The following is a 24,097-nucleotide window of genomic DNA, read 5'->3' as shown; positions in this document are numbered from 1 at the left end:
TTCCTGGCGGGGGAGGAAGGCGGCCGTCGCGGGGAGTCGTACGGGGAAGGCTGCCCCACCCAGCCCCGCAACCACAGCCCTTTTTGGGAGACCTCGGGCTGCTCTGCTCACTACAACAGGCCCAGCCTATGAGGAGCGCAGCGACACAAAGCCTAGCGTCTGGGACTGCGCTTTGCAGCAGGTGGGGGGCACACTGGGTACAGGCTGCTGCCCCTCCACTGGCCAAAGACCGCTCCAAGAACCCCACGGTGTGGACGACTGTTGGAGTGCACACATATTTGTGCACATCTTCAGGGGTGTGAAGTGTTTAAAGAGGCACCTGTGTGGCCGGTGGCATTCATCCTCAGACAGGCCCTGAACCTGACCAAGGCACCCACTCCTGAAAGTCATCCTTGGTGGCATGCAGTCCTGCTTAGGAAGCAGCTGGGAGGGGTGGCACAGTCTGTTCTGGGTATGTGGTCAGTGCCCATCCCCTACTCCTCTCCTGTGGCCTGGCAGCGTTTGGCCAGGGACTTCCCCGCTGCCACTGGATGGGGTATCTTACCCAACTGGTCTGATTAGAAAGCCCAGAGGGGACAGGGATGGTGGGGAAGCAGGCCAACTCAAGGACTGAAAACAGTCCTTGCCCCAGACAAGGGGCCAGCTGGAAAAGACCCCTCCAAAAAGGCCAGAGAGGCAGTGGTTAGGATTAGGAGTTCAGCAAGCAGCAGGTAAGAGTGAGGACACCTATGGCCTACAGAACAATTGTCGTCCTCTGAAAATTTATTGCTTACAGTCTACAACCTAGACTCTGCAGTACCAAGGCTGCAGTTCTTCATGTGTTGGGGGTTGGGGGTCTCTCCTTGGGTAACAGTATGGCTCCATGTGAATGACTGGACAAACATCACCTTGGCAAGAGTCGGGACAAGCTTTCTGAAACTTGATAAGGTGCTATTCCCCAAGGAGGTGTTTCAAGGGACCCCCCATGACCCCAGAAGGCTGGGGCTAGCAGGCCCCTTAACCACAATGATTCACAGTTGATTAATGCTACATGCGTCCTGATCAACACCCCTGGGCTGGGACAGTGGGGAGGGGAGCTCATCTTAGAGAAATCTGGAAGAAGTTTTACGAGTCACATGAGTGTAGACAGGTCAAGACTTGAGTCCCTTCACCCTGTCACCTGGCCCACTGGGGGCCACGTCATTACCTGTGCTCAAGCAGAGCCACTGACCTGCCCTCCTGGAGGGCGGCCATGAAAGTGCTTTGAGGTTATCAGAGTGCAAAGTGCAGCTGGCAGTGCCCCTGTGGGCAGGGGCAGGGCAGGGTCAGTGCGAGTGTGAGGCCCTGGCCACATCCTTGGGGAAGATGGCGTACTGGGTGTCAAAGCCGTGACCCCGGCAACAATGGTGCCACTGTCTGCTGCTTTCTTTTGCATCTATCATGCCCCATCCTCAGACCATTCCGGTCAAGTGGGTCTCGTGTCCACCCTTCATTTTTACAGATGAGGGAACTGTGTGCAGCTAGTCAGGGGCAGTGCTGGTCTGCCGTGGGGGCTCTGGATGCCAGAATGGTCTGTTGTTCTGGGCAAAGTGCTGGCCAGCAGCAAAGGGCACGTGCTTGGGGACCAAGAACCATCCACTTAAATACCTTCTTTGGTTCTTGGTTGAACCCAAGTTCAACAACTGGACCTGTGCTGCAACAACCTGAAGTGTGGTGGAAGCTCCCAGGAATTCCTTCCTTCCTGACTTCATCTGAACAGTTCTAGATCTAAGAGTGGGTTAGACGGCCAGGAAAGGCCAGGTGAAGGGACAGAGGCCCCCTCAACCATTAACCCAAGGGCCTGTACTGGACCTGGGTGTGGGATCTCAGACACTGACACCCTCACACCTGCCCGAAGGCTGAGGACAAAAGGGGCTCACCTACCCCCCGACCAAGGCCAGAAGCTACTCTCCCCTGACTGCCAGCAAGTGCTCACTGATCCAAACATGCCAGGCTAGCTTGTTAGGGCTGAGGGTAGAGAAGACCCTCTTTACTCCTGGAGTGAAGAGGCCTCATGCTTTCCTCCTCTTCCTCACGTGGGCAGTGTTCTCTTGGCAGGCTCAGGCAGGACTCAGGTGGGAAATCCTGGGTGGTGTTTGCTAGTCCTGCTTTGCTGCTGCCAGCCCCTGGTCCCACCGCTGACCCAGGGGACAGAAGGTCCCTGGGAGTAGGCTGAGCCTGTGTCTCAAGGGCAGTATCTAGCCACCATGAAGGAAGGCTGTTTCGGCAGAGCAGAGCTGGTGGTGGAAGGGCACGGCTAGGGCCTGTTCTCCAGTTGGCCGTGCTTGACTCTCCAGCTCCAGGTGAAGTTGCCATCAGGGGCCAGGGTGCACTGCAGATCGATGCCTGAGTCTGGCACTTCCATGTCATAGCGCACGGGCTGCCCATCCTTGGTCACCAAGCTGAAGGCTGTAGCCGGGATCTGGAGGTGGAGTAAACCACGGGGTCTGAGAAAGCTGGTATGGGGCTCAGAAGCCACCCAGAAGCATAAAGCTGATGGTCCCCTACCATGCTGGGAGGCATATCTCCCTCCAGCCAAGCAGGCAGCCCTGAGGGCATTACCTGCCTTTCATTCTAGAGTACTTGGAGAATTTGCCTGGCTCCAGAGAGGGTCCAGAGGACCCTCAGTCACCACTGCCAGTCGTGTCCTGAGCCCCCAGCCCTGGTGCACATCTGAGACCATGTCCAACTATTCCACAGGGTGCCATTTCTACTTACTCAAAAGCCTTCCTCCCAGAGGGCTGGGCCAGGCACACTGGCTTTGAGGCCTCTGCCCCTAAGCAGGTACCTGTCCCCTTACCTGACTGCTGATGCCAGTTGCGATGTCTCCCACCTTGACACGGTGGAACTCCCGGATATGCAGATGTTCGCCATTGAGGGACTGTATTTGGACTTTCACACCTAGAAGGCAAGATGATAGTCAGGAGATTGGCGCCCTGAGGAACCTTTTATTAAAAAATCCCTCTGTCCTACGTAGAGGGAAGCAGGTCTGGCTGAGATGAAGCTGCAGAGATGACATTTAGGTTGCAAGTGACCCTAACGTTATACACCTGCTAGCTCTTCCTCACGGTTTTCTGCCAACCCCTAGAATTTGGCCTGCACATGGCAAAAAGCTGAGGTTGGCTCTTATGCGGAAGTAATATTCCAAATTGGACATAAGTAAAAAAGGAACTGAAAACAGAAATTCTGAAATTAGATTGTGACAACTCAGACTGCAATGTTCTTTGAGCTAGAGTGGCTCTGGCCAGGCCACGGGGCTTCATGTCATGAGTCACACCAGCCCTGAGGTGGGCCAGGCAAACCCAGCCCTTGTTCTCTCAAAATCACACTATGATCTGTGCAGCCAAGCTTGAAACTAAGATACTATATGTTGTCTTTCTCATATGCTGACCTCAAATCCCAGAGGAGGATTCCAAGACATCTAACTTATGGCCTCAACAAACTTGTAGCTGAGTTCTTGACTGAACTACCCAGGGCCTCCTATCCTTCCCTTTCTCTTCAGAAGATGCTAGTTGGTCAGTTTCTTGACTCTAGGCCAGAAGAGACTTCTCTCCTTCCCAAGCCAGGGGGCCTCTGGGACTCCATCACCAGCCAATGAGGGGATTCTGGTTCTCCACTGCCCCACCAACAAAGGCTCTTGGGCAATCAGGGCCTTTGCTCTGAAGCCAAATGACTAGCCAGGCACCTCAAGATCTGGGTGCCACGGCCCCTCAAAGAGTTCCTAGTCCCAAGCAGATCAGCCGCTATGGGGGTTGCTGAGCAGATGATTGTGGGATCGTACCATTGAAATAGCTTGGTGTGTCTGTGGGCCGGCCCCGGGCCAGCACCATGTTCCAACTGGAGCTGCGAGCCTCTGCCTGGCTGCTCCACGAGTGCACGCCGGAACTCAGGGTGTCCCGTGAGCTCTGAGAGGCCTTTGATGGGTTCTGAAACAACAAGGGTGGACACAGACTCAGGCCTTGGAACCATCATTGGCCTTGGTCTCATTTAAGGCAAAGGAGCCCTCCCCTGGGGAGAGGAGCTGTTCATGTCCTAGGCTGGAACACAGCTCTGCTGGGCATTTTTGAGGCTAAGCAGAGGCTGAGCTCATGGGGGGCCCCTAAGCTGGAGATAGAAAAGAAGTATTTCTGTGGGGACCAAAGCCTACCTCCATGCTATCCCCAGTAGGTAAACCCATTTCCTAATCCCTCTTGAGAGATTACCTCATCCTGAATAACCATGGCCCTCCCTCCGCAGGACCCTTTCCAGAAGGAAGGCTCCCTCACCTTCCCTGTACCCACTTCTTGCACACTGTCCATTCACCAGCTGGACACAAAGCCACCTGCTCTGTGCCAGAACCAGGAGAACTATGCCCCTGGAGTGACAGCTCCTGGCCCATGCTGACTCACCTTCTCACTGTCCTCTGACAGGGAGAGGCTGTCGATGCTGAGGCACGACAGGATCTGTTCCTGCTCCTCCAGAGAGAATGGCTGGGACAGGCTGTTCAGAAATAATTCTGCAGGGAAAAGTGGAAGACAGCTATGAAGGCTGGGAAGGGCCTGACTTTACAGTCAGGGTTCTTTCTGGAAGAAAACCACGCTGGATATAGAGGAGGAAACACCGGCCTTGGTGGGAAGCCCAGGGCCAGTGCTCAGGGATGCAGGGGCCTGAGGGCCATGGCCGCCCATACCTATTTCCAGCTGCTGCAGTTCTTGCTCGGGGAAGGTTGCTCTGCGCTCCGGTGAGCTTGGGCTTTTGGCAGGGGCTGGGTCCAGGGAGGACAGAGGCAAAGGTTCCCATGTCCCAGACTCCTCCTTGCTCAAGTTCAGGGTTGGAGACTTGTTCCGCTCTGGGGGTTCTGGTGGTAAAGGAGGCTGGAGCTTAGGAGCCCCGTCTGCTGTGCTCTCAGCTGGCTGGGGTCCTGGGGTCCCTAGAGAGAGCTCCCTTGGCTGGGTGTGTAGGGCCTGGTGATAGTTTGCTTGGTTTGGTGGCAGATGTCTTGGTTCTTTATATTCTCCCCTCCAAGGGCTCTTCAGACCTCCCACTACAAAACAAGAGAACATAAGCGGAGAGGTAGAAGCATGTCAGGACACAGATGGCTTCAGCCATGTCAGGATACCTTTCTTGAGCAGAGGTGGGCCACACCTGAGCCACGTGAGAGGATTCTTGCTGGGCCTTGTCAGGGAGACCACTTAGGAGGGCAGTGGTAGTCTCCAGAGGGGGCCTCTTAGGTAAGATGGCCTCATAAAATGGGAACAGGACTGTATTTGTCTCTTATTCCATTTCCCTTCAGGTTTAACAGTAGCAAATTGAAAAACTACAGAACTGGCTCCAGAGAAGGACTTTGTTATAGCAAAGAGAAGATCCTCCATTGCCCTCACCACCCCCTCTCCAGGGTCTGTGCTTCCTGAGGGCACCATTTTTCTGGAGTCGGGACAGTGCTGAGGCCACCCTCATAATTATAACTACATCCATTTTAAGGGTGGGAGGCTGTGCAAGGCCTCTTCCTGTTTTGTTTCCTTTAAATTCCCAATGCCACTCTTTTCCCTGCCCATTCCCCAGGTGACGTTCTAGTATGTTTAACGTGTCACTTTATTATTATTACTATTATAATATTACTGCAAAACGTGTGTGGTTTTTATCAATCAATTTTTAACTTACAAACAAGGCACTGTGTTCTATGTCTCATTCTGTTTGGTTTCTCTCTGCATGCAGCACCGTGGTTATAGGCTCCATCCGTGCTGCTCTGTTAACATCTAATCTGTTGCTTTAACTGCTGCCTGGCGCTCCCTGTGCATCCCCACCTTTTACCTCTTCACTCTTCCAGTGAGGGAAGGGGGACTGCACCCAGCTCCCCTCCCACAGTGCAGGTCCTCAGACGTGTCCCCTGGTGGATCTGTGTGGGAAGTGCAACCAGGAGTGGAGGCCTGCAGATGTCTGCCTGAGCGCTGCGGGACGCCCTCGAGGGGGCTGTAGCTTTGTCCACAGCCTCAGCAGTGCTCAGGGTTCCATTCCCCACCAACGCATGGCTCTACCAACTTTCTGATTTTCCCAGGCAAAGGGCTGTAAAGTAGACACCTGGTTTTACTGTGCATTCTCTGGTTACTAGTGAGTTTGAGCCCTTCTTTATATGTGGTATGGGGAGCTGGTGACACAGTGGTTAATGCTGTTAATCGAAAAGGTCAGTGGTTCAAAACCACCAGCTGCTCTGTGGGAGAAAGATGTGGCAGTTTGGTAGATTTACAGCCTTGGAAACCCTATGGGGCAGTTGTACTCTGTCCTATAGGGTTGCTGTGAGTCGGAATCAACTCGACGGCAGTGGGTTGTATGTGGTAACCCTTTTCCTCCCATCTCTCGAGTCTTCCCTTTTACAACAAGGCACAGCATAAAGCAGTTTTACTCACATCACTTCAGTCTGTCTAACATTCCTGAGGTTGGTATCCTGCCCACACTCTAGATGGGTAACTCAGGCTCCCTGAGGTGAGCACCTCACTTGTGCCCACTACACTGCCTGCCTCTTTGCTTTGCCTGTGGCTCTCAGCCCCGCCAGGGGGAGCTGCAGCAGCGCAGGCTCTTACCTTGCTGCAGTGCCAGGCTGACCTTGACCCCCAGCTCCACCGCGGACGCTCTGTGGATGGGCTCCTTTCTCAGCCCCTCTTGGATGGCCTGGGCAGTGAGAGGTGCACAGGAAGGTGGGATCTCCCTCACAGGTGGGGGCTCACTGGCAATCTGAGGGTCAAAACACAACACAATGAGGCCTGTGACCCTCTTTTCCCAGCACCCAGCCTTTCTGTTCCTGCCCCACACTGTGCTGAATAGGCCTGTCATCAGGAATGGAGAGGCCTGGGGTAGAGTAAAGGCTGGGACTTCTCCTAGAAAAGGGAAAAAGGGTCAGGTAGGACCAGCCAGGGTTAGGGAGCAAGAGGCCCATGTCCTCCAGGCCCGGCCTATCAGGAGGCGGGTGACAGTGGCCCAGGATCCGGAGAGAGGAGAGCTCTGACTCGCCACGAACTCAGTGCGGCCCTCACCTGGGATATCTCCTTGTGCCCTCAGACCTGGGTAGCAAGCATTTTTGTCAGGACCTGTGTTTCTGCTGAGGCCTCCCCCTGTTCCCTGCTGACATCTGCCACTGAAGAGCAGTCAAAACGGGAGGCCACCTTGCACCCGCAGCCCCGGCCCATGGCCTACTGGCCTTCCCCAGTGCTGTCACTGACCTTGAGGCAGAGTGGCCCTCGGAAGTACTGAGTCCACGGGTGGCAGCCATTGAGCATGTGCAGCATCATGCAGCAGCTGCTCCAGACGTCCACCTTGGCGTCACAGGGCTTGCCTGTCACCACCTCTGGAGCCATGTGGGTCTCAGTGCCGGGGATGTAGTCCCCTGAGAAGGCAAGGGCAAGACAGAAAAGTCAATAGTGAATTCTGCTGGGCAAGAGCCTGGGCAGTGACTGCATCAATCAGTTCCTGGGAGACTGTGAATTTCCCTGGTAAAGTACTTCAGATGAAGAGACAAAGCCCCTGGGTCACTCTGGGGAGGAGCTCAGTCGGGGATTCTGCTGGGACCGCGACAAAGGACACATCATCTAGAACATGGGCCAAAGCCTTCAAGTGCCTTTTAAAAACGAGGAGGGGGCTGGAGATTAAAAATCAAGGAGAAGACTAACTAACGGCATGATGTTCCTGAAATATTAGAAGTAAGAGAAATCCAACTGTAGAAAACTTATATGCATAAAAGACTGGAAAGATCAGTACTGGCTATTAACAACAGTTTTTTTCTGGTGATAATGGATTTTTTATTTTTGCTTAGCTCTACTTTCTACAAGGAAAAGCTTTTATTTTTTAAGAAAAAACCCCACTGAAGTTATCTGAACATGGAGGTGAGGTGTCCATGGTCAATTTACAGCTTCGGAATTACCAACACAGTCCTTAAATGACAAAGAATCACAGTCACTCAAAAGGCTGTTTTTCCTCCGGTCAAAATGAAATCATTTTATGCTTAATGCTGTAAGTGAAAACGGGAGGGCACAAAATTGTATTATAGCGGCCTTAACTACACACAAAGGAAAAAAAAAAAAAAAAAACTTGGAAGGAATTATCCAGTATATTCACGATTAGAAATGGTAAGAATTCTTTTTTTTTCCCCCCTCTTCTTTTATACCACTTAACTCTGTACTTGCCAAATGTCTGGCGTTGAATTATTTTAATAATCAGAAAAATATAGTTAAAAATAGGTGCTTCCCCAGCTACAGAGCCCAGGCCCGTTGGTCCCACTGTGCTTCCAGTTAACTGTGTTCTCACACATGGAGAGCTAGGGTCGCAGCCCAGGAGCACAGCTCTACCAGAGAGGCCAGACAAGAGTGATAGAGTCATGGGGGCTCCAACGAAGGAGGCCTGGGACCTGAGGCAAGGCCCCCAGCCTTTCTGCTCCCTTCTCTGTATAATGGGAACATCAGAAATGAGCACTTGACACACGTTATTTAACAACAAAAGCCTTATAATGACCCAGGGTTGTTGTGGGACTTAGGTATATATCAGTGGATATAAAGTGCTCACATCTCTTATTCCCATTACAGAAAGCCCAGGGGAAGGCCCACAGCTAATGCTTAGTAAAGGCTACTGCTATTAGCATGGTGGGGAGGGGCAGTCTGGAGGCCTTACCTGTGAGCAAGGACTTCCCCAGGCCATCAGGTTGAAGGCACACAGCATGGCCAAAGTCGCAGAGGGCTGCGCGGCTCCCATCGCTGGACAGGAGCACATTGTCAGCTGCCAGCCCGCCCCGGGGAGGAAGAGGAACAGGTGAGTCATGTCGTATCCCAGCCCACCCTGGCTCGGCTTGGCCTGAACCTCCAGTGAGGTCATTTTCTGGCTGATCCTACAGGGCAGCTGCCGCGTCTGCTTAGTTTCATTAGTCATGGAAGATGGGAGGAGGGTATCAGCTTAGGCTAGAGGTAGGCAGCAGGCTGGATCTCTGAGGATGAGGGAACAGGAACAGAGTTCACTTCTGGGTCACTACCACTCAGCTCTGCTGCCCCCACCCTCTCCCAGTGGTCACCAGTACGTAGGGTCGTAGTCTTCAGTTCTCTGTGGGGACTACCACTTGAAACTACAGTGCCTGACTGAGGGCCTGGAGAACATCCTTATCCCTCCCACAACCTGTCAGCATGATTCAGGCCCTGCCACTGGAGATGACCAGGCAGGCCCAGAACTGGGAGGAAGTCAGAAGACAGGATGGGGTGAGGGGAGAGCCCACTTCAGACCAGGGCCACGGGGGCCTGGGCCTCACCTTTGACATCTCCATGCAGAATCCTTCGTGTGTGTAGGTATTCCAGCCCCTCTAAGGCCTGGCCCAGGTAGTACAGGGCCCGGTCCTCCGGCAGACATCCCTCCTGCTTTACGAGCTGGCCTAGAGAGCCACCTAGGAGACCAATGGCCAGTCTTTACAAGGGGTTTTCCCAGGCCTCCGAGCAAGCCAAGGGCAAGAGCAAAGGGCAGGTAGTAGAAAAGCAGGCCTTTCCTGCAGATGTCATAGGGTTGAGAGGTTAAAATGGATTGATTAAATGGGTAAAGATCGATACTGGGCAAAACTTGGGGGAAACCCTTGGCCCTAAATTTCGAGGGAGAAAGAAGTGGGACTTGGTGTCTTACCTTCCAGCAGTTCCATGAAGATGCTGACCCAAGGACCTTCCTTCACAGCACCATACAAAGGGACAATTCTGGGCGAGGTCAATCCTGCACATGCCACCAACTCCTCTGCCCGAAACACTTCAATTCGCACCTGAAAAGACCCAGAGGTGGCTGAGTAAGGGGTGAAGGAGACAGCCTGGTTCCTCTAGCATCCTGCCAGAATGGAATCTGGTAACTGCTATCCAGTCATCTCCGGGATCCACGTACAGACTGCTGATGTTCCCAGTGACGATTTGGAGGCCAGGCAGCCCCGGTAGGCCTGCAGAACCTTCAGGGACTGAACTATGCGCTGTGTGTCCTTGGTGTCACGTACAGCTTCTTGTATTTTACTGAAGTTCGGGAGTGCTGACCATGTATGAAATTGTTCATACAAAAACTAGTCATTGTCCAGGCTCTTGGCAGGCTGCGCACCCTCAAATCTGCCAAACAAGACATTTTTACTCCCAGCCCAATGTCTGGGAAATTTCTGGTACATGAGACCTTTTGTTTATCAACATCCATGTCTACTCTTCAGAATCTGGGTTTCTGACTTATCTGAAGCTAGAGCTGATGCTGCTAAGATTCTGTCTCAGGATCCTCTGGACGGAATCCTCAGCACCCTTCTCAGAATTTTTCTTAACTCATTTATAATTGTCTCTTTCTCAGAGGACTCAACTCTGCAGGCGGGGCAGTGTTGATGTTTGTTCTGTTTGCAGCTGTTTCCCCAGCATTTGGACACATAGGAGGCATCAGGGGAAGTGATGGCTGCAGAATGTAGGCCTGGAAAGGTCATTCACTCCTTTCTGGAGGGAGTGGCAGCTTGGCATGGTGGGAAGAACCAGCCTTGTTGTTGCTGTTGTTAGGTGCCGTCGAGTCGATTCCGACTCATAGCGACCCTATGCACAACAGAACAAAACACTGCCCGGTCCTGCGCCATCCTTACAATTGTTGTTATGCTTGAGCTCATTGTTGCAGCCACTGTGTCAATCCACCTCGTTGAGGGTCTTCCTCTTTTCCGCTGACTCTGTACTCTGCCAAGCATGATGTCCTTCTCCAGGGACTGATCCCTCCTGACAAGATGTCCAAAGTATGTAAGATGCAGTCTCGCCATCCTTGCTTCTAAGGAGCATTCTGGTTGTACTTCTTCTAGGACAGATTTGTTCGTTCTTTTGGCAGTCCACGGTATATTCAATATTCTTCACCAACACCACAATTCAAAGGCGTCAACTCTTCTTCAGTCCCCCTTATTCACTGTCCAGCTTTCACATGCATATGATGCGATTGAAAATAGCATGGCTTGGGTCAGGCGCACCTTAGTCTTCAGGGTGACATCTTTGCTCTTCAACACCTTGAAGAGGTCTTTTGTAGCAGCTTTACCCAATGCAATGCGTCTTCTGATTTCTTGACTGCTGCTTCCATGGCTGTTGATTGTGGATCCAAGTAAAATGAAACCCTTGACAACTTCAATCTTTTCTCCGTTTATCATGATGTTGCTCATTGGTCCAGTTGTGAGGATTTTTGTTTTCTTTACGTTGAGGTGTAATCCATACTGAAGGCTGTGGTCTTTGATCTTCATTAGTAAGAGATTCAAGTCCTCTTCACTTTCAGCAAGCAAGGTTGTGTCATCTGCACAATGCAGGTTGTTAACAAGTCTTCCTCCAATCTTGATGCCCCATTCTTCTTCATATAGTCTTCTCGTATTATTTGTTCGGCATACAGATTAAATAGGTATGGTGAAAGAATACAACCCTGGTGCACACCTTTCCTGACTTTAAACCAATCAGTATTCCCTTGTTCTGTCCGAACAACTGCCTCTTGATCTATGTAAAAGTTCCTCATGAGCACAATTAAGTGTTCTGCAATTCCCACTCTTCGCAGTGTTATCCATAGTTTGTTATGATCCACACAGTCAAATGCCTTTGCATAATCAATAAAACACAGGTAAACATCCTTCTGGTATTCTCTGCTTTCAGCCAGGATCCATCTGACATCAGCAACGATATCCCTGGTTCCACATCCTCTTCTGAAACCGCCCTGAATTTCTGGCAGTTCCCTGTCGATACACTGCTGCAGCCGTTTTTGAATGATCTTCAGCAGAATTCTGCTTGCATGTGATATTAATGATATTGTCCTATAATTTCCACATTTGGTTGGATCACCTTTCTTGGGAATAGGCATAAATATGGATCTCTTCCAATCAGTTGGCCAGGAAGCTGTCTTCCATATTTCTTGGCATAGATGAGTGAGTACCTCCAGTGCTGCATCTGTTTGTTGAAACATCTCAATTGATAGTCCATCAATTCCTGGAGCCTTGTTTTTCACCAATGCCTTCAGAGCAGCTTGGACTTCTTCCTTCAGTACCATCGGTTCCTGATCAAATGCCACCTCTTGAAATGGTTGAATATCAACTAGTTCTTTTTGGTATTATGACTCTGTGTATCCCTTCCATCTTCTTTTGATGCTTCCTGCATCATTTAATATTTTCCCCATGGAATCCTTCACTATTGCAACTTGAGGCTTGAATTTTTTCTTCAGTTCTTTCAGCTTGAGAAACGCCGAGCGTGTTCTTCCCTTTTGGTTTTCCATCTCCAGCTCTTTGCACATGTCATTAATATACTTTGTCTTCTCGAGAGGCCCTTTGAAATCTTCTGTTCAGTTCTTTTACTTCATGAATTCTCCCTTTTGCTTTAGCTGCTCGACGCTCAAGAGCAAGTTTCAGAGTCTCCTTTGACATCCACCTTGGTCTTTTCTTTCTTTCCTGTCTTTTCAGTGACCTCTTGCTTTCTTCATGGATGATGTCCTTGATGTCATTCCATTAACTCGTCTGGTCTTTGGTCACTAGCATTCAATGCGTCAAATCTATTCTTGAGATGTTCTCTAAATTCAGGTGGGATATAGTCAAGGTCATATTTTGGCTCTCGTGGACTTGCCCCGATTTTCTTCAGTTTCAGCTTGAACTTGCATATGAGCAATTTATGGTCTGTTCCACAGTCGGCCCCTGGCCTTGTTCTGACTGATGATATTGAGCTTTTCCATCGTCTCTTTCCACAGATGTAGTCAATTTGATTTCTGTGTGTTCCATCTGGCGAGGTCCATGTGTATAGTCGCCGTTTATGTGGGTGAAAGAAGGTATTTGCAATGAAGAAGTCGTTGGTCTTGCAAAATTCTATCATTTGATCTCCAGCATTGTTTCTATCACCAAAGCCATAGTTTCCAACTACTGATCCTTCTTCTTTGTTTCCAACTTTCGCATTCCAATCGCCAGTAATTATCAATGCATCTCGACTGCATGTTCAATCAATTTCAGACTGCAGCAGCTGATAAAAATCTTGTTTCTTCATACTTGGCCCTAGTGGTTGGTGTGTAAATTTGAATAATAGTTGTATTAACTGGTCTTCCTTGTAGGCGTATGGATATTATCCTATCACTGACAGCGTTGTACTTCAGCATAGATCTTGAAATGTTCTTTTTGACGATGAATGCAACACCATTCCTCTTCGAATTGTCACTCCCAGCACAGTAGACTATACGATTGTCCGATTCAACATGGCCAATACCAGTCCACTTCAGCTCACTAATGCCTAGGATATCGATTTATGTGTTCCATTTCATTTTTGACGATTTCCAATTTTCCTAGGTTCATACTTCGTACATTCCAGGTTCCGACTATTAATGGATGTTTGCAGCTGTTTCTTCTCATTTTGAGTCATGCCACATCAGCAAATGAAGGTCCCAAAAGCTTTACTCCATCCACGTCATTAAGGTTGACTCTACTTTGAGGAGGCAGTTCTTCCCCAGTCATCTTTTGAGTGCCTTCCAACCTGGGGGGCTCATCTTCTAGCACTATATCAGACAATGTTCCGCTGCTAAGGTTTTCACTGGCTAATGCTTTTCAGAAGTAGTCTGCCGGGTCCTTCTTCCTAGTCTGTCTTAGTTTGGAAGCTCAGCTGAAATGTGTCCTGCATGGGTGACCCTGCTGGTATCTGAATACCGGTGGCATAGCTTCCAGCATCATAGTCACACACAAACCCCCACAGTACGACAAACTGACAGACATGTGGGGGATATGAACAATCCTGGGCTGAGGTCCTGGCTCAGCCATATCCAAAGGCAGATCACTTCTCCTCAGCCGTGTGCGAACAGGGAGACGGTGGTATCTGCTGCTGGGTAACGTGAGGACTTGGAGGGATGATACCTGGTACCATACCTGGCAAACAGTGGGTGCTCAGGAAGCACTCGCTCCTCACTTCCTCCTTCTAACTTGAATAAGAGAAGCTTTTTAAGCACTTAGACTTCATAATAGAGAAAGGTCCTTCTTCCAGGCTGCTTGCTGAGGCTGGTTCTTGTGTAAACTTTGAGTAGTAGCACCAGGGGGCGCCAGGGGTACCAAAACCAGTCTGGGAGAAATCTGTCTGGGACTCAGCAGAGTTTTGTTTGGAGACCTGTGGACTTGGCAAACAGCTCTGCTGACATGGGGCTTTTGAACTTTTGCCTATCAGTGGTAAGTGTCTCTTTTCTGGTTACTTAAAGGATATTTGGTTTGGTTAATCAAGTCACATGAACTTTGACTCTTCACTGTCAGCGTTTCCAGCTCTTTAAAGGGCCTCTGAATCTGGGTTGGAACTAATTCACCAATAGGACTTGTATCAGCAAATGTGTGTTTTAACCCTACGGTCCCCAGATTGTGAGCTGAAACCCCAAGGGTACTGCAGGGAACTGAGGGGCTCACAGGATGTTTTACGTTTGAGGGAAACGTGATGCTTGGTATCAGTGGGCACTGTGTAAACTACTAGCTCAAATGAGCTCACAGTTTCAACATTAGATCACACTAAGTTCCTTTCGATGATATATTTTGTGAAGCTGGGTTTTTGTAGGTTGCTGTGATAAAAATCAAGTACTTTAGGAAAAAAAATGTGGAACAGGACACGGAGGTGGTGGTGTCCAATCTGATTTCAAGGCTTGAGGGGCTGAACAGTGCCCAGCCTTAGTAAGGAACTGTGGTTGTTTAGAGTGGAACACAACTTTTTCTTTCAATTTATGTGTATTTTTTAAATGGCTACTAAATTGTTTGGACAAATATGTTATTTGATCTAACTACTTGATAAATGGAGCTGTTAGGTGTTTCTTTTGGCCTGAGGCAACAGGAAAAAACTGCTGAGACATTATGGGCTGTGAACCAAACACGTTTGGCAACCTTTGCTTTAACCTTTAAAAGAAATCTGTACGTCTTCTACAGCGTACTAAACCTGTGGCTGTCGAGTGGATTCCACTCATAGCAACCCTACAGGACAGAGCAGATCTGCCCCATAACGTTTCCCAGGAGGGGCTGGTGGATTCCAACTGCCAACCATTTGGTAAGCAGCCATGGCTCTTAATCACTGCACCACGTTAAAAAACATCTCCAGTCACCCAGAGCAAAGTGGGGTGGGGCGAATACTTCAAAACACAAGGTGCTTCTTTAGAGGTCTGGGCCAGCCTCAGAGAGAGTGAGCTGAAAGGGCAGTCAGGTGGGGAGAAAGCTCCTGGCCTTCTAGTCCAGGTCCTACTGCCCGTCTAGCCCACCTCCCCTCTCTGGATTTTAATGTCCTCACCCATAAGGTGAGGGGCTGGACTGTGAAGAGGATGTTAATGAGAATATATCAATGCCTACTTAACATTGAGCATTCTAACTGTTCTAAGCACTTTACAAGCATTAGTTATTTATATTTTATAATAGCCTAGGAGGTGGTATTATCATTATCCTCATTTTACAGACGAGGAAGCTGAGACCTGGACAAGTAACCTGTCCCAGATCACTAGGTAAAAGAATCTGTGCTGGGGCTTTGGTTGGGGAAGCCTGACTCCTGAACCATCAGCCACGCTGCCTCCCTGAAGGCCTTTCCAGGTGCAGTTTCTCCATCTGGGCCCTTCAGGAGCAAGCACACCCAAGCAGAAATGCAGTCAGCAATCGTCTCCTTCCTAGCTGCCTTGCCCAGAAGCAGCTTCCTTCTACTGAATGGCCTTCTTGAAACTCTCCCCTCTTGTTTTCTTTAGTATTCTTATCCATTTTATTTCCTCTGTAAGAAGGAGGCTAATAACAAGTTTTTTTTTTTTTAAGACTCCAGCTTGCTCTGACCCTGTACAGCCTGACCTCTGATCCCTGGCCCACCTCCGAGGCTCTACCCCCTTAGCAGGGAACTATTTCTCATCTGGGCTTCCAGCTGAAAATCCTAAAGCACTGCCTGCCCTAGCACCCCGTTGAGAGAAAGAAGGGGCTGTGTGGGCTGCCAACAAGCCATCCCCACTGAGTGCCCTTGGATGGGAAAAAGGGAAAGTTCTGAGAGGGGCCAGCTCTGGTGCTGGGCAGTCTGCATGTTGTGGCTGGAGCTTTTCCGACTGCTTCGGGGAGGTGAGAAAAGTAGTATTTGTCCTCTTCTACTAAATTAGGGTTGTTTACCTTGTTGCCTGGGACTCCCAGAGCCTCATCAGGGGAACAGCTGGGAGGTGCAGTGACTAAGCTCCCCAGCACTGGGTGTTCATCTCCAGGACACTTCACACTCTCTCGCCCTCCTCCCGCCCGCCTCTCAGGAGAGGACAGCTGAGCCTTCTCCGGTAGCCTGGGGAGGGGAACTGCAGCTGAGGAGGTCAGGCCCGTGGCCTTGGCATCCAAGTGGAAGATGATGACCCATGATGGCAAGAACTCAGCACGTGTTTCTGTCAGTGGGGGGTAGTGAGGGGTGGAGCTAGCTTATTTGATACAATATGTTTAAAGTTTGGGGTAATACCTATGGATAGTCCCCTTTCTCACCCTATCACCAACTTGAACACCCTGGCCCGTGTACGCACCAGGGAAGCCAGGTCTATTCACATCGCAGTTGGTATCCTTACCACTTAAGCACCCACTGCAGTGGTGGTGGTGCTCATGCTGCATGGAGCCTGAGCATGCTGGGCCTGCCTGGTCTGGCTCCTGAAGGAATAGCCACTTGAAACATGGTCCAGAGTTTATTTTGTCCTGCTCAATGAGCCAAGGAAATGGCCCATGGAAATATTTCTGACTTCTGGCTTCTGAGGTCCTGGGTGCTAACTCTGAGGCTAAGAGTCTAGGCCAGGGACAAGATGGCTTCTGATCACGATGAACTGAGTGTCAGGGAGAGGAGAAAAGACAGCCGAGTGGGGAGCAGGGCTGACAACGTTGAGGTGTGTGGATCTGCTGCCACTGCTGCCAATTCTCGCCAGGCCTGGCTGGTCTGATTTTACAGAGGCAGGAGACTCAGTTCTAGGGCCCCCATGTGGCCTTGGACAAGTCCTGCTCCCCTTTCCAGTCCCCAGTTCTCACCAGTGAGATGTGGGCGTGGAAGAGACGTTCTGTTCCTCCTGCCACAAATCAAAATTCCAGGACCACGAGCCTGCCTCTCTCCCCACCTCTCCTGAAGAGTGGTTCAGAGCACAAACTGCAGAGTCAGACTAACCTGGGCCTGAATCAGCCACTAGACCAGTTACTTAATCTTGTGCTAAGTCTCATTTCCTCTTAATATCCGTCTCATATTGTGAGGTCTATTGTGAGGAACAAAGGACATATGTATTGATATGGCAAATAGTGTTTAGTGATTTGTAGCTAAAATCAGTGAAGTGTTTACCAGGTTCCAGGCACTGTGCTGAGCAGTTCACACCTCACATTCTCTCTTCCAGTCCTCTCATGAGCCCTGCTGCTCAGGGCTGCTATCCCCACTTTACAGACGAGGACACAGACACATGCCTGTCCAAGGTCCCACAGCCCAACTCAAACCAGATTGCTCTGACTCCCAAAGTATAAGGTCTCCTCCTGGGAGGCACCTGATAGGGGGAAGCTATTGCTCTCATTACCTTCTGGTCCAGGTGGGGGTGGCCCCACTGTGTGGTGTAGAGGTTTTAGCTCAACATGAATTCGATAATGATCCAACCATCTTCCAGGTTTTGATTTGTCCCTAATGGCCTGGCATTTATTTAGAGTGGCCCAGACTGTATTCAGTCTGCAGATGGCTGCATGTACCCTTTCATATGCCCTTGCACGTACACACATACCAAGTACAGCTTCCAGGCCAGGACATGTGACTGAGACCGCTCCTTCCAGTTCCAGCTAACCCAGGGCTAGCGATAGCCAAGCTCTGACAGACCCACCCTGCCCTGCTGGCTTCCCTCTTCAGCCCCGGCATGCTTTTTTTTCTTTTGGCGGGGGGGGGGGGGGGGGGCGGGGGCAGTGGTGGTGGTGGCGTGCATACCTTTTTGACGGCACACTGGAAGCCAGTCTGCTTGTCCTCCATCCTGTGTACTTCTCCAAAGGAGCCTCTGCCCAGGCGGGGCTGGTGTGTGGCCCAGTGGATCTCCTCTCGGTACTCATAATCCACTGGCTTGAGTTTCTGGGGTTGGCAAGAGACAGAGGTTAGTTTCAGTGGCCAAGGCAGCAGAGGGATGAAGAGCTACAGTGAGAAAGGCTCTCACAACCAAGGACACCACTGGGTCCGAGGCTGGGCTCTGAGAGGCAAAACCACAGGCGGGCTTATAGGACTAGAGCAAAGGCAGAGAAGAGCCTCATGGGCTGCCTGAGGTGGCTGACCCTCATGGTGAAGAAATGGTTTTTCCCCAGACTTGTGGTTGTGGGACAGAGATGGAATTGTAAGCAGCCTTGACAGTGTAAAACTGTAACTCAGGAGAAAGAAAGGGGAGAACAATGAAGATGGGCAGGGGTCAAGGGATAATGTTAAAATTGGATGGAATAAAAGTCAGAAATTTAAACTTGGTCAAATCATTTAAAGTCACAAAGTTAACCAGTAAGAGAACAAAAGGAAAAGGGGAAGAAGGTGGGCTAGTGAAGATGAACAAAATCTTCGTCTTTTATATCAGGGAGCCATTAGATCATATCTGAAGTGGAACAGATACACGGTTATAGCTGTTTCTCAATATTTGTATTATTCATATAATATGCATGTGCGCACGTGCACACACACGCACACACACACACTCTCTTTAGCAACAATAAGGTAACTAACCAGAATAACTAAAAGCAGAAATAGCTAAAAAGACTAACTGACAAGTGAGCTTGGAGGTGGGAGACTACTGCTTTTCATCAGTGACAATTTACTATTTGACTTGTTGCCAGGTATATCAGTGACTTTGATAAAGAAAAGCAAACTCCAAAGGGTGGGAACTTGAGACTGAGTCTGGCAGGTCTGGAGCGATGCCTCTTCACTAATAGTTGGTCCCACCCTGACTCCCAGCTGCTGCCCTTGGCCCCAGAGTTGGTGGTACCTGTGTGTGTGTGTGTGTGTGTGTGTGTGTGTGAGAGAGAGAGAGAGAGACTGGGGGAGCAGTTACCTCATTAAGCAGGACTCCCTCGCTGTCCTCAGTTTCGGGGCTGGGTCCCCGCAGCCTGGGGCCTGTTGCCGACCAGGTTTTGGCCAGGCTGGCCAGGCTGTGGGCCTGGCCTGAGCTCACACTGCCCTGGAGAGCATGCACCAGGTATTCCTCCACAGAGAACTTCTCACAGGGTCCACGTGATGGGCAGCTGGGCTCCCAGTGTGGGCCAGGTAGGGGCTTCTGACTGTCTATATGTGCCAGCTTGCCCAGGTGTGGGCCAGGCAGGGGGTGCTGGCTGTCTGCACATGCCAGTTTGCTCAGGAAGGACTCCAGGGGGTGAGGGTTCCAGGGCTGGAGAGGGTGGAATGGGAAGGGATGGGGCAGTCTGCTGTAGGGGAAGGGGTGAGTGGGCTGGGGCAGGGGGCCCACATCTTGGGGGTGGTGGAGTTTCCACACATGGTTCAGACATTGCAGGGGGCTGATCAGCTTGTGAAATTCTGTTCGAGGAAGTGCTGGCCGTAGGCCCTCCCCGAGTTTCTTAAAACATAGTTGACCAAGGCTGGGCTCCTGCAGAGGCTTGATGAACTGGTGTGTGTTTCTAACATATGAAGAGCCTAGCGGAGACTCATCCTCCTGTGAGGGAAAATACAGTGTTAGGAATAGGGCCAGGGCCAAGACAGGCTGCTCCTCAAAGGAGACACTCTGGAGGCCCATAAGCCCAGGGTCTCACCTGCACTGGGACTGTGCAGCTCTCCTGCTCGGGGGTCCTGGGGAGAGGTTTGGTTAAGGCCACTCCCGCCTGAGCCAGGCCCTTTGAGCTCTTCTTCTTCCGTTTCTTCCGGGCTTTGCCGCGACGCTTTCCCTTCCAACATACAGGGGCCATTTTGCCCTCAGTTGCATGGGCCACATTGTTGGGGATTTGATCAAGACTATCAGACTGGCTGCCAAAAAGGGAAAGATACTCATTTTAAGCACGAGGAGGCAGTAAGACATAACGGTTCAGGACACTGGCATCAGAATCATACAGACCTGTGGTCAAACCTCAGCTTTGTTATTACGTGTGCAAACATGGAAATGCTCCTGAACCCCCCAGGGACTTCAGTTTTCCCACTTATAAAATGAGCAGAGTATTTTCTGTCATGCAAGGTGGAGATGAGGTTTAAATGAAGTAGCTCATTTAAAAGGCCTACCTCGGTGCCTGGCCCCAATAAGTAGTAGCTATTGCCATCGTGATGAGGCATACGGTTAGCTCTTCTCGCAGAGAGGGTGGTGGTGGGAGACACACAGTTCTCTCACTGCTCACATGGGTGCTACCCTCCATGGCCTCATCTTCCGCCCCCACAGGAAACTCAAAGGCAGCGGACTGAGCCCAGGTCTGGGGACAGCTAGAAGCCTACAGGCCGCTGAAAGAAGTGGGTCTGTCAGAAACCCTTTACCCTAGGCCAAAAGGCATCTGAGGTAGCTTCAAGAATTCTATCAAACACTGAGCATTTCTTGGTTCAAGGAAGCAGCCATCATCACAACCTTTTCCTCCACAGCAGTTTCCTAATTCCAATGATAAAAAAGTCTGCCTGGTCGTAGAAGATAGAATTGCTTCTAGGTTCAGCTCTCGGTTATCAAAAATTATCTTTAGGGGAATGGGGAGACTGGGAACAGATGAACCTCTCCTCTGGCTTTTTTCTACAGGGCTACAGAGCTGCTCAAATTTACATTTCCACAACCCTCATCCCTACTTGGTGTGCCTCACAGGAGACTCCAGCAGGTTTTTCCCACAGAGGGCAGTTAAAGTGGCACCTCTGGGGCTTTCACTCATGGTCACGTACCAGTGAAAAAGCAGCTCCTATTCCCAGCACCCTCCCTACTGAAGGGGAGCGAGGGGTGCCTCAAGGACTCTGAGGAGAATAAAAATAAAATGTCAAGCTGATGTGACCCAGAGGCAGTCAGTCTACCAGCATCTACAAGCTGTGAAAAGCTTTTGAAAAGCTTATTTGGCTAAGAGACCAGCTCAGCCAGGAAAGCCTGGGCTGGTTCCAAGAGCTGAACCACAGGTGCTGAGGAGGCAGCCAGGGGTCACTTGGGAGCAGCCTGGGCAGGCAGCTGGGGGAGGGAGGACACTGCCCTCAATTCCCTGCCTTCCCCGTCAAAGCTTGCCTGCTTACCTGTACTGTTTCGACCCAGCGATGAAAATTCGTTCTGAAAAGGTGGGACTGAACTCTTGGCTATTCTCACCTTTTAAATAGGGGGAAAAGGGTTGGATAGAGAAGTAGAAGGGAGAAGAGAAAGAACAGAAATTCAGCACTTAGGAGAGATACATTTTACAGCCATGTTCTTGTGCCATTCTTCCCCCTACTGCCCAGGCCCGCCTCCCCCTGGTGGCTCACCTCCCTACCATCACCTTCTTCTCTCACCAACTATCCTCACCTCACTCCCCAGCCCAGCAGTCATGAGCAGAGGGCATGCCTGTAATATGGCGACCATAAGGGTGACCACCTCACTTCATTTACTGTGACACTCGAGTAAGATAATCTACATAAAACACTCAACACAGTGCCTGGCACACAGTAATAGCTCAATAAATACAAACTATTTTTTTTTATTGTATACGTACCTGTATGTTTTCTGGAGTCCCTGAGTGGTGCAAATGGTTAAGCCCTGGACTACTAACCTCCCCAACCCAAGAAGCGTAGTGGGGAGAGGGGAGGCACATGCCTCCAGGCACAAGTCCAAGGGGGTGCCAAATGAAGCTGGCCGGCGAACCCCCCATCCCCATAGACGGCCTGATGCGGGGGACAGGGTACAAATTTAGAGACTGTCCTGAGCACTCACTGCCCTCGCTAAGCCTCTGGCCAACCCCCTGCTGCTCAGAGGCACATCGGAAGTAAGCGTGGTGATCTGCTTCTGAAAGAGCGCAGCCTGAAAACCCCATGAAGGAGCAGCTCTAAAATCTGCACACATAGGGTCGCCATGAGTTGGAACTGACTCAACGGCAACCAACAACAACATAATTTTCACATTATCTCATTCACTCTTTTTTCAATTTTTATTTTCTCATCACTCTTCAAAAACCAACCAGAAGGAAAATGAGGGGAAGAATTTATATATGTGGGAAATATCTTCACAAACTCAGTCTCTCCAGGCTCCGCCAAGAAACTGCCCGAGTTGGAGGGTAGAGTGTTGGAGAAGAGGACGACTCCTGGCCCTACTCAGGACTCCTGAGAGTTTCTCTGTCTCCCAGGGGAAGCTGCCATTACTAGTCATTTTGAGGTATCCTGAGTGGATACAGAAGGGCCAGGCCTCACCCTGCAGTGGCTTGCTGCTCTAGACTGGCCCAACAGGACCAGAGCAGGTGTTCACTCTTTAGGGTGGGGCCATCTCTAGGTAGAAGGTGGTGAAGGGCCTACAGGCCCCAGAGGGGCTTTCCAAGAGGCCTGGCCTTTCCTGTCTGGGGCTTCTCAAGAGTCGCTCAGCTGCTCATGGTCAGAGCGGAAGCCTCATGCCCTGCTTGTGGAGCCTGCAAAGAGTGTTCAGGACCGTGAAGAGCGCCCAGGAGACCCAGGCATTCCTGCCTCCTAGCTCTCCTCCTCTGCTCTGGCCTCTATTTGCCACTTTGCCCTTCTTGTGCTGTTCCCAGGGCTTTCATAGCTCCCACTTTGTTACTGACTTAAGCCCCTGTGGCGTCTTATAAGAATCTTATATAGCAGTCACACTGACCTTCCTCTTCTACAGGGGGACCCTAAGTCCAGCCTCATCTGTGCCCAGCCACCTTTACACAAAGGACTGCGCTGAGCTGCAGGCCCACCTGCAGGCCTACCATATGCCCTTTCCGCCAAGAGCCCTGACCCAGTAGCTCTTACATTCAGCCTGGGCAATGATGGAAATGGCGGCCAGCCCTCCTTCGGAGCCTTCCTTGGCTGTGCCTTTGGTAATCACATCATTCAGGATATCCCATTTCCCGCAGAACACGGGGCTCTTCTCTGAGGCCTCAAGCTTGCACACGGAGCTTTGATTCTTCCCCAATGTCTGTGCCTTCTCCTTGGCTTTGGCGAGCTCCTTCTGCTGCCCAACTGCTGAGCCAGGGGTGCCTGGACAGGCCATTTCCATCACTGCCATCTCCCAGGCTCACGCTCACCCTGAGAGAGACAAAACATATAGCACGTCACCATAATCCCAGATCACGATGGGTCCAGATCAGGCTTGGGCTGGAGAAAAGCAGGGGGGAAAGGGCCTCTGCCTCTTTATACTACATGTATCTATTTTCCAACACCCCAAATGGTGAAGAAGTCAACCTCTCAGCATCTACACATGCACCATGTTGTGTGTGCCCTGGCCCTTCCAGCTCCTCAGCATAAATGTACTCTCATCCAACAGGATGATTTCAGATCTACTTCCTCTAGGACAGTGACAATACAAACATCCAGGTTGGCTCTTTCTTGCCTTTATAATGGCTAAATCTTTTCCTGTTGTTTGTTTTACAGCAAATATATGCACCCCTAGGAAAGGGTGGGAGATCCTATCCCCCAAAACCATCTGTAACCTCTTTGACTCCACAGGCCTTGCCTTCTTAGAGGACTTGTATATACCAGCCACAGTGGCTTTTCTCCAAGTGGAGAGAGAATCAAGTTTTTGTTTTTTCCCCCCAGCAGGAGGTATATATACATGCATACACACACACACACGTACATATATACACACACACATATGTACAAAGTCTCAGAAAGCCTAAAAATCAGCATGCAAATAGCAGAGCTCAGTACTTAGCTTCCTTTCTAAGATGCATCTGTTTGTGGCTCTCTAGAAGGAACCGACATGCTTTCTTCTATAATGTCCAAACTTATTTGCTGAAAACTTCTTCTAGGTACCATTTTTCTTTCAGGCAACATAGTAGTGGAATTTATATTAGAACCCCAACACTAACCTACAGCTCTAAAAATATGAGGACAAAGGACAAGAATTCACTTTTTCTGGGTTCTATCTCGGCCAGCCCTGCCTGTCACCAAGGAAGCGATAATCTGTGTGAACAGCATGGAGACAAGAACTGTCATGAAAGAGGTCTGAGACTGTCACCATTTGGAAACCTTTTTAATGATCTGGACTGTGGGCTCCCAAAGGACAATGCCCCTCTGGGGTG

At 50.4% G+C, this 24,097-nt stretch overlaps 1 protein-coding gene across 10 annotated transcripts in view; it reads right to left on the bottom strand.

Annotated features, from left to right (window-relative positions):
• Window positions 1-744: 744 nt before the first annotated feature.
• Window positions 745-24,097, bottom strand: part of MAP3K14 (mitogen-activated protein kinase kinase kinase 14) — a 45,440-nt gene continuing 22,087 nt past the window's right edge. For 7 of the 10 annotated variants that reach the window (XM_023553760.2, XM_064270998.1, XM_064271001.1 and 4 more), the window contains 15 exons: window positions 22,824-23,099; window positions 21,129-21,198; window positions 19,700-19,910; window positions 18,988-19,602; window positions 17,895-18,032; window positions 9,640-9,769; window positions 9,278-9,409; window positions 8,653-8,757; window positions 7,212-7,375; window positions 6,576-6,726; window positions 4,688-5,041; window positions 4,407-4,513; window positions 3,800-3,944; window positions 2,819-2,919; window positions 745-2,440 (listed from right to left, as the gene is read on the bottom strand). In XM_023553760.2, the coding sequence (XP_023409528.1) occupies window positions 2,276-2,440; window positions 2,819-2,919; window positions 3,800-3,944; window positions 4,407-4,513; window positions 4,688-5,041; window positions 6,576-6,726; window positions 7,212-7,375; window positions 8,653-8,757; window positions 9,278-9,409; window positions 9,640-9,769; window positions 17,895-18,032; window positions 18,988-19,602; window positions 19,700-19,910; window positions 21,129-21,198; window positions 22,824-23,079 (2,844 nt within the window). In that variant the 5' untranslated portion in view covers window positions 23,080-23,099 and the 3' untranslated portion in view covers window positions 745-2,275. Of the gene's footprint in view, window positions 2,441-2,818; window positions 2,920-3,799; window positions 3,945-4,406; window positions 4,514-4,687; window positions 5,042-6,575; window positions 6,727-7,211; window positions 7,376-8,652; window positions 8,758-9,277; window positions 9,410-9,639; window positions 9,770-17,894; window positions 18,033-18,987; window positions 19,603-19,699; window positions 19,911-21,128; window positions 21,199-22,823; window positions 23,100-24,097 lie in introns of those variants that run through there. The other 3 variants (XM_064271004.1, XM_064271006.1, XM_064271005.1) reach the window with 3 other exon arrangements.

The sequence above is a fragment of the Loxodonta africana genome, chromosome 18 (assembly GCF_030014295.1).
Source record: "Loxodonta africana isolate mLoxAfr1 chromosome 18, mLoxAfr1.hap2, whole genome shotgun sequence".
NCBI classification, from domain to species: domain Eukaryota; kingdom Metazoa; phylum Chordata; class Mammalia; order Proboscidea; family Elephantidae; genus Loxodonta; species Loxodonta africana.
This window is presented reverse-complemented; position numbering and strand designations above follow the sequence as displayed.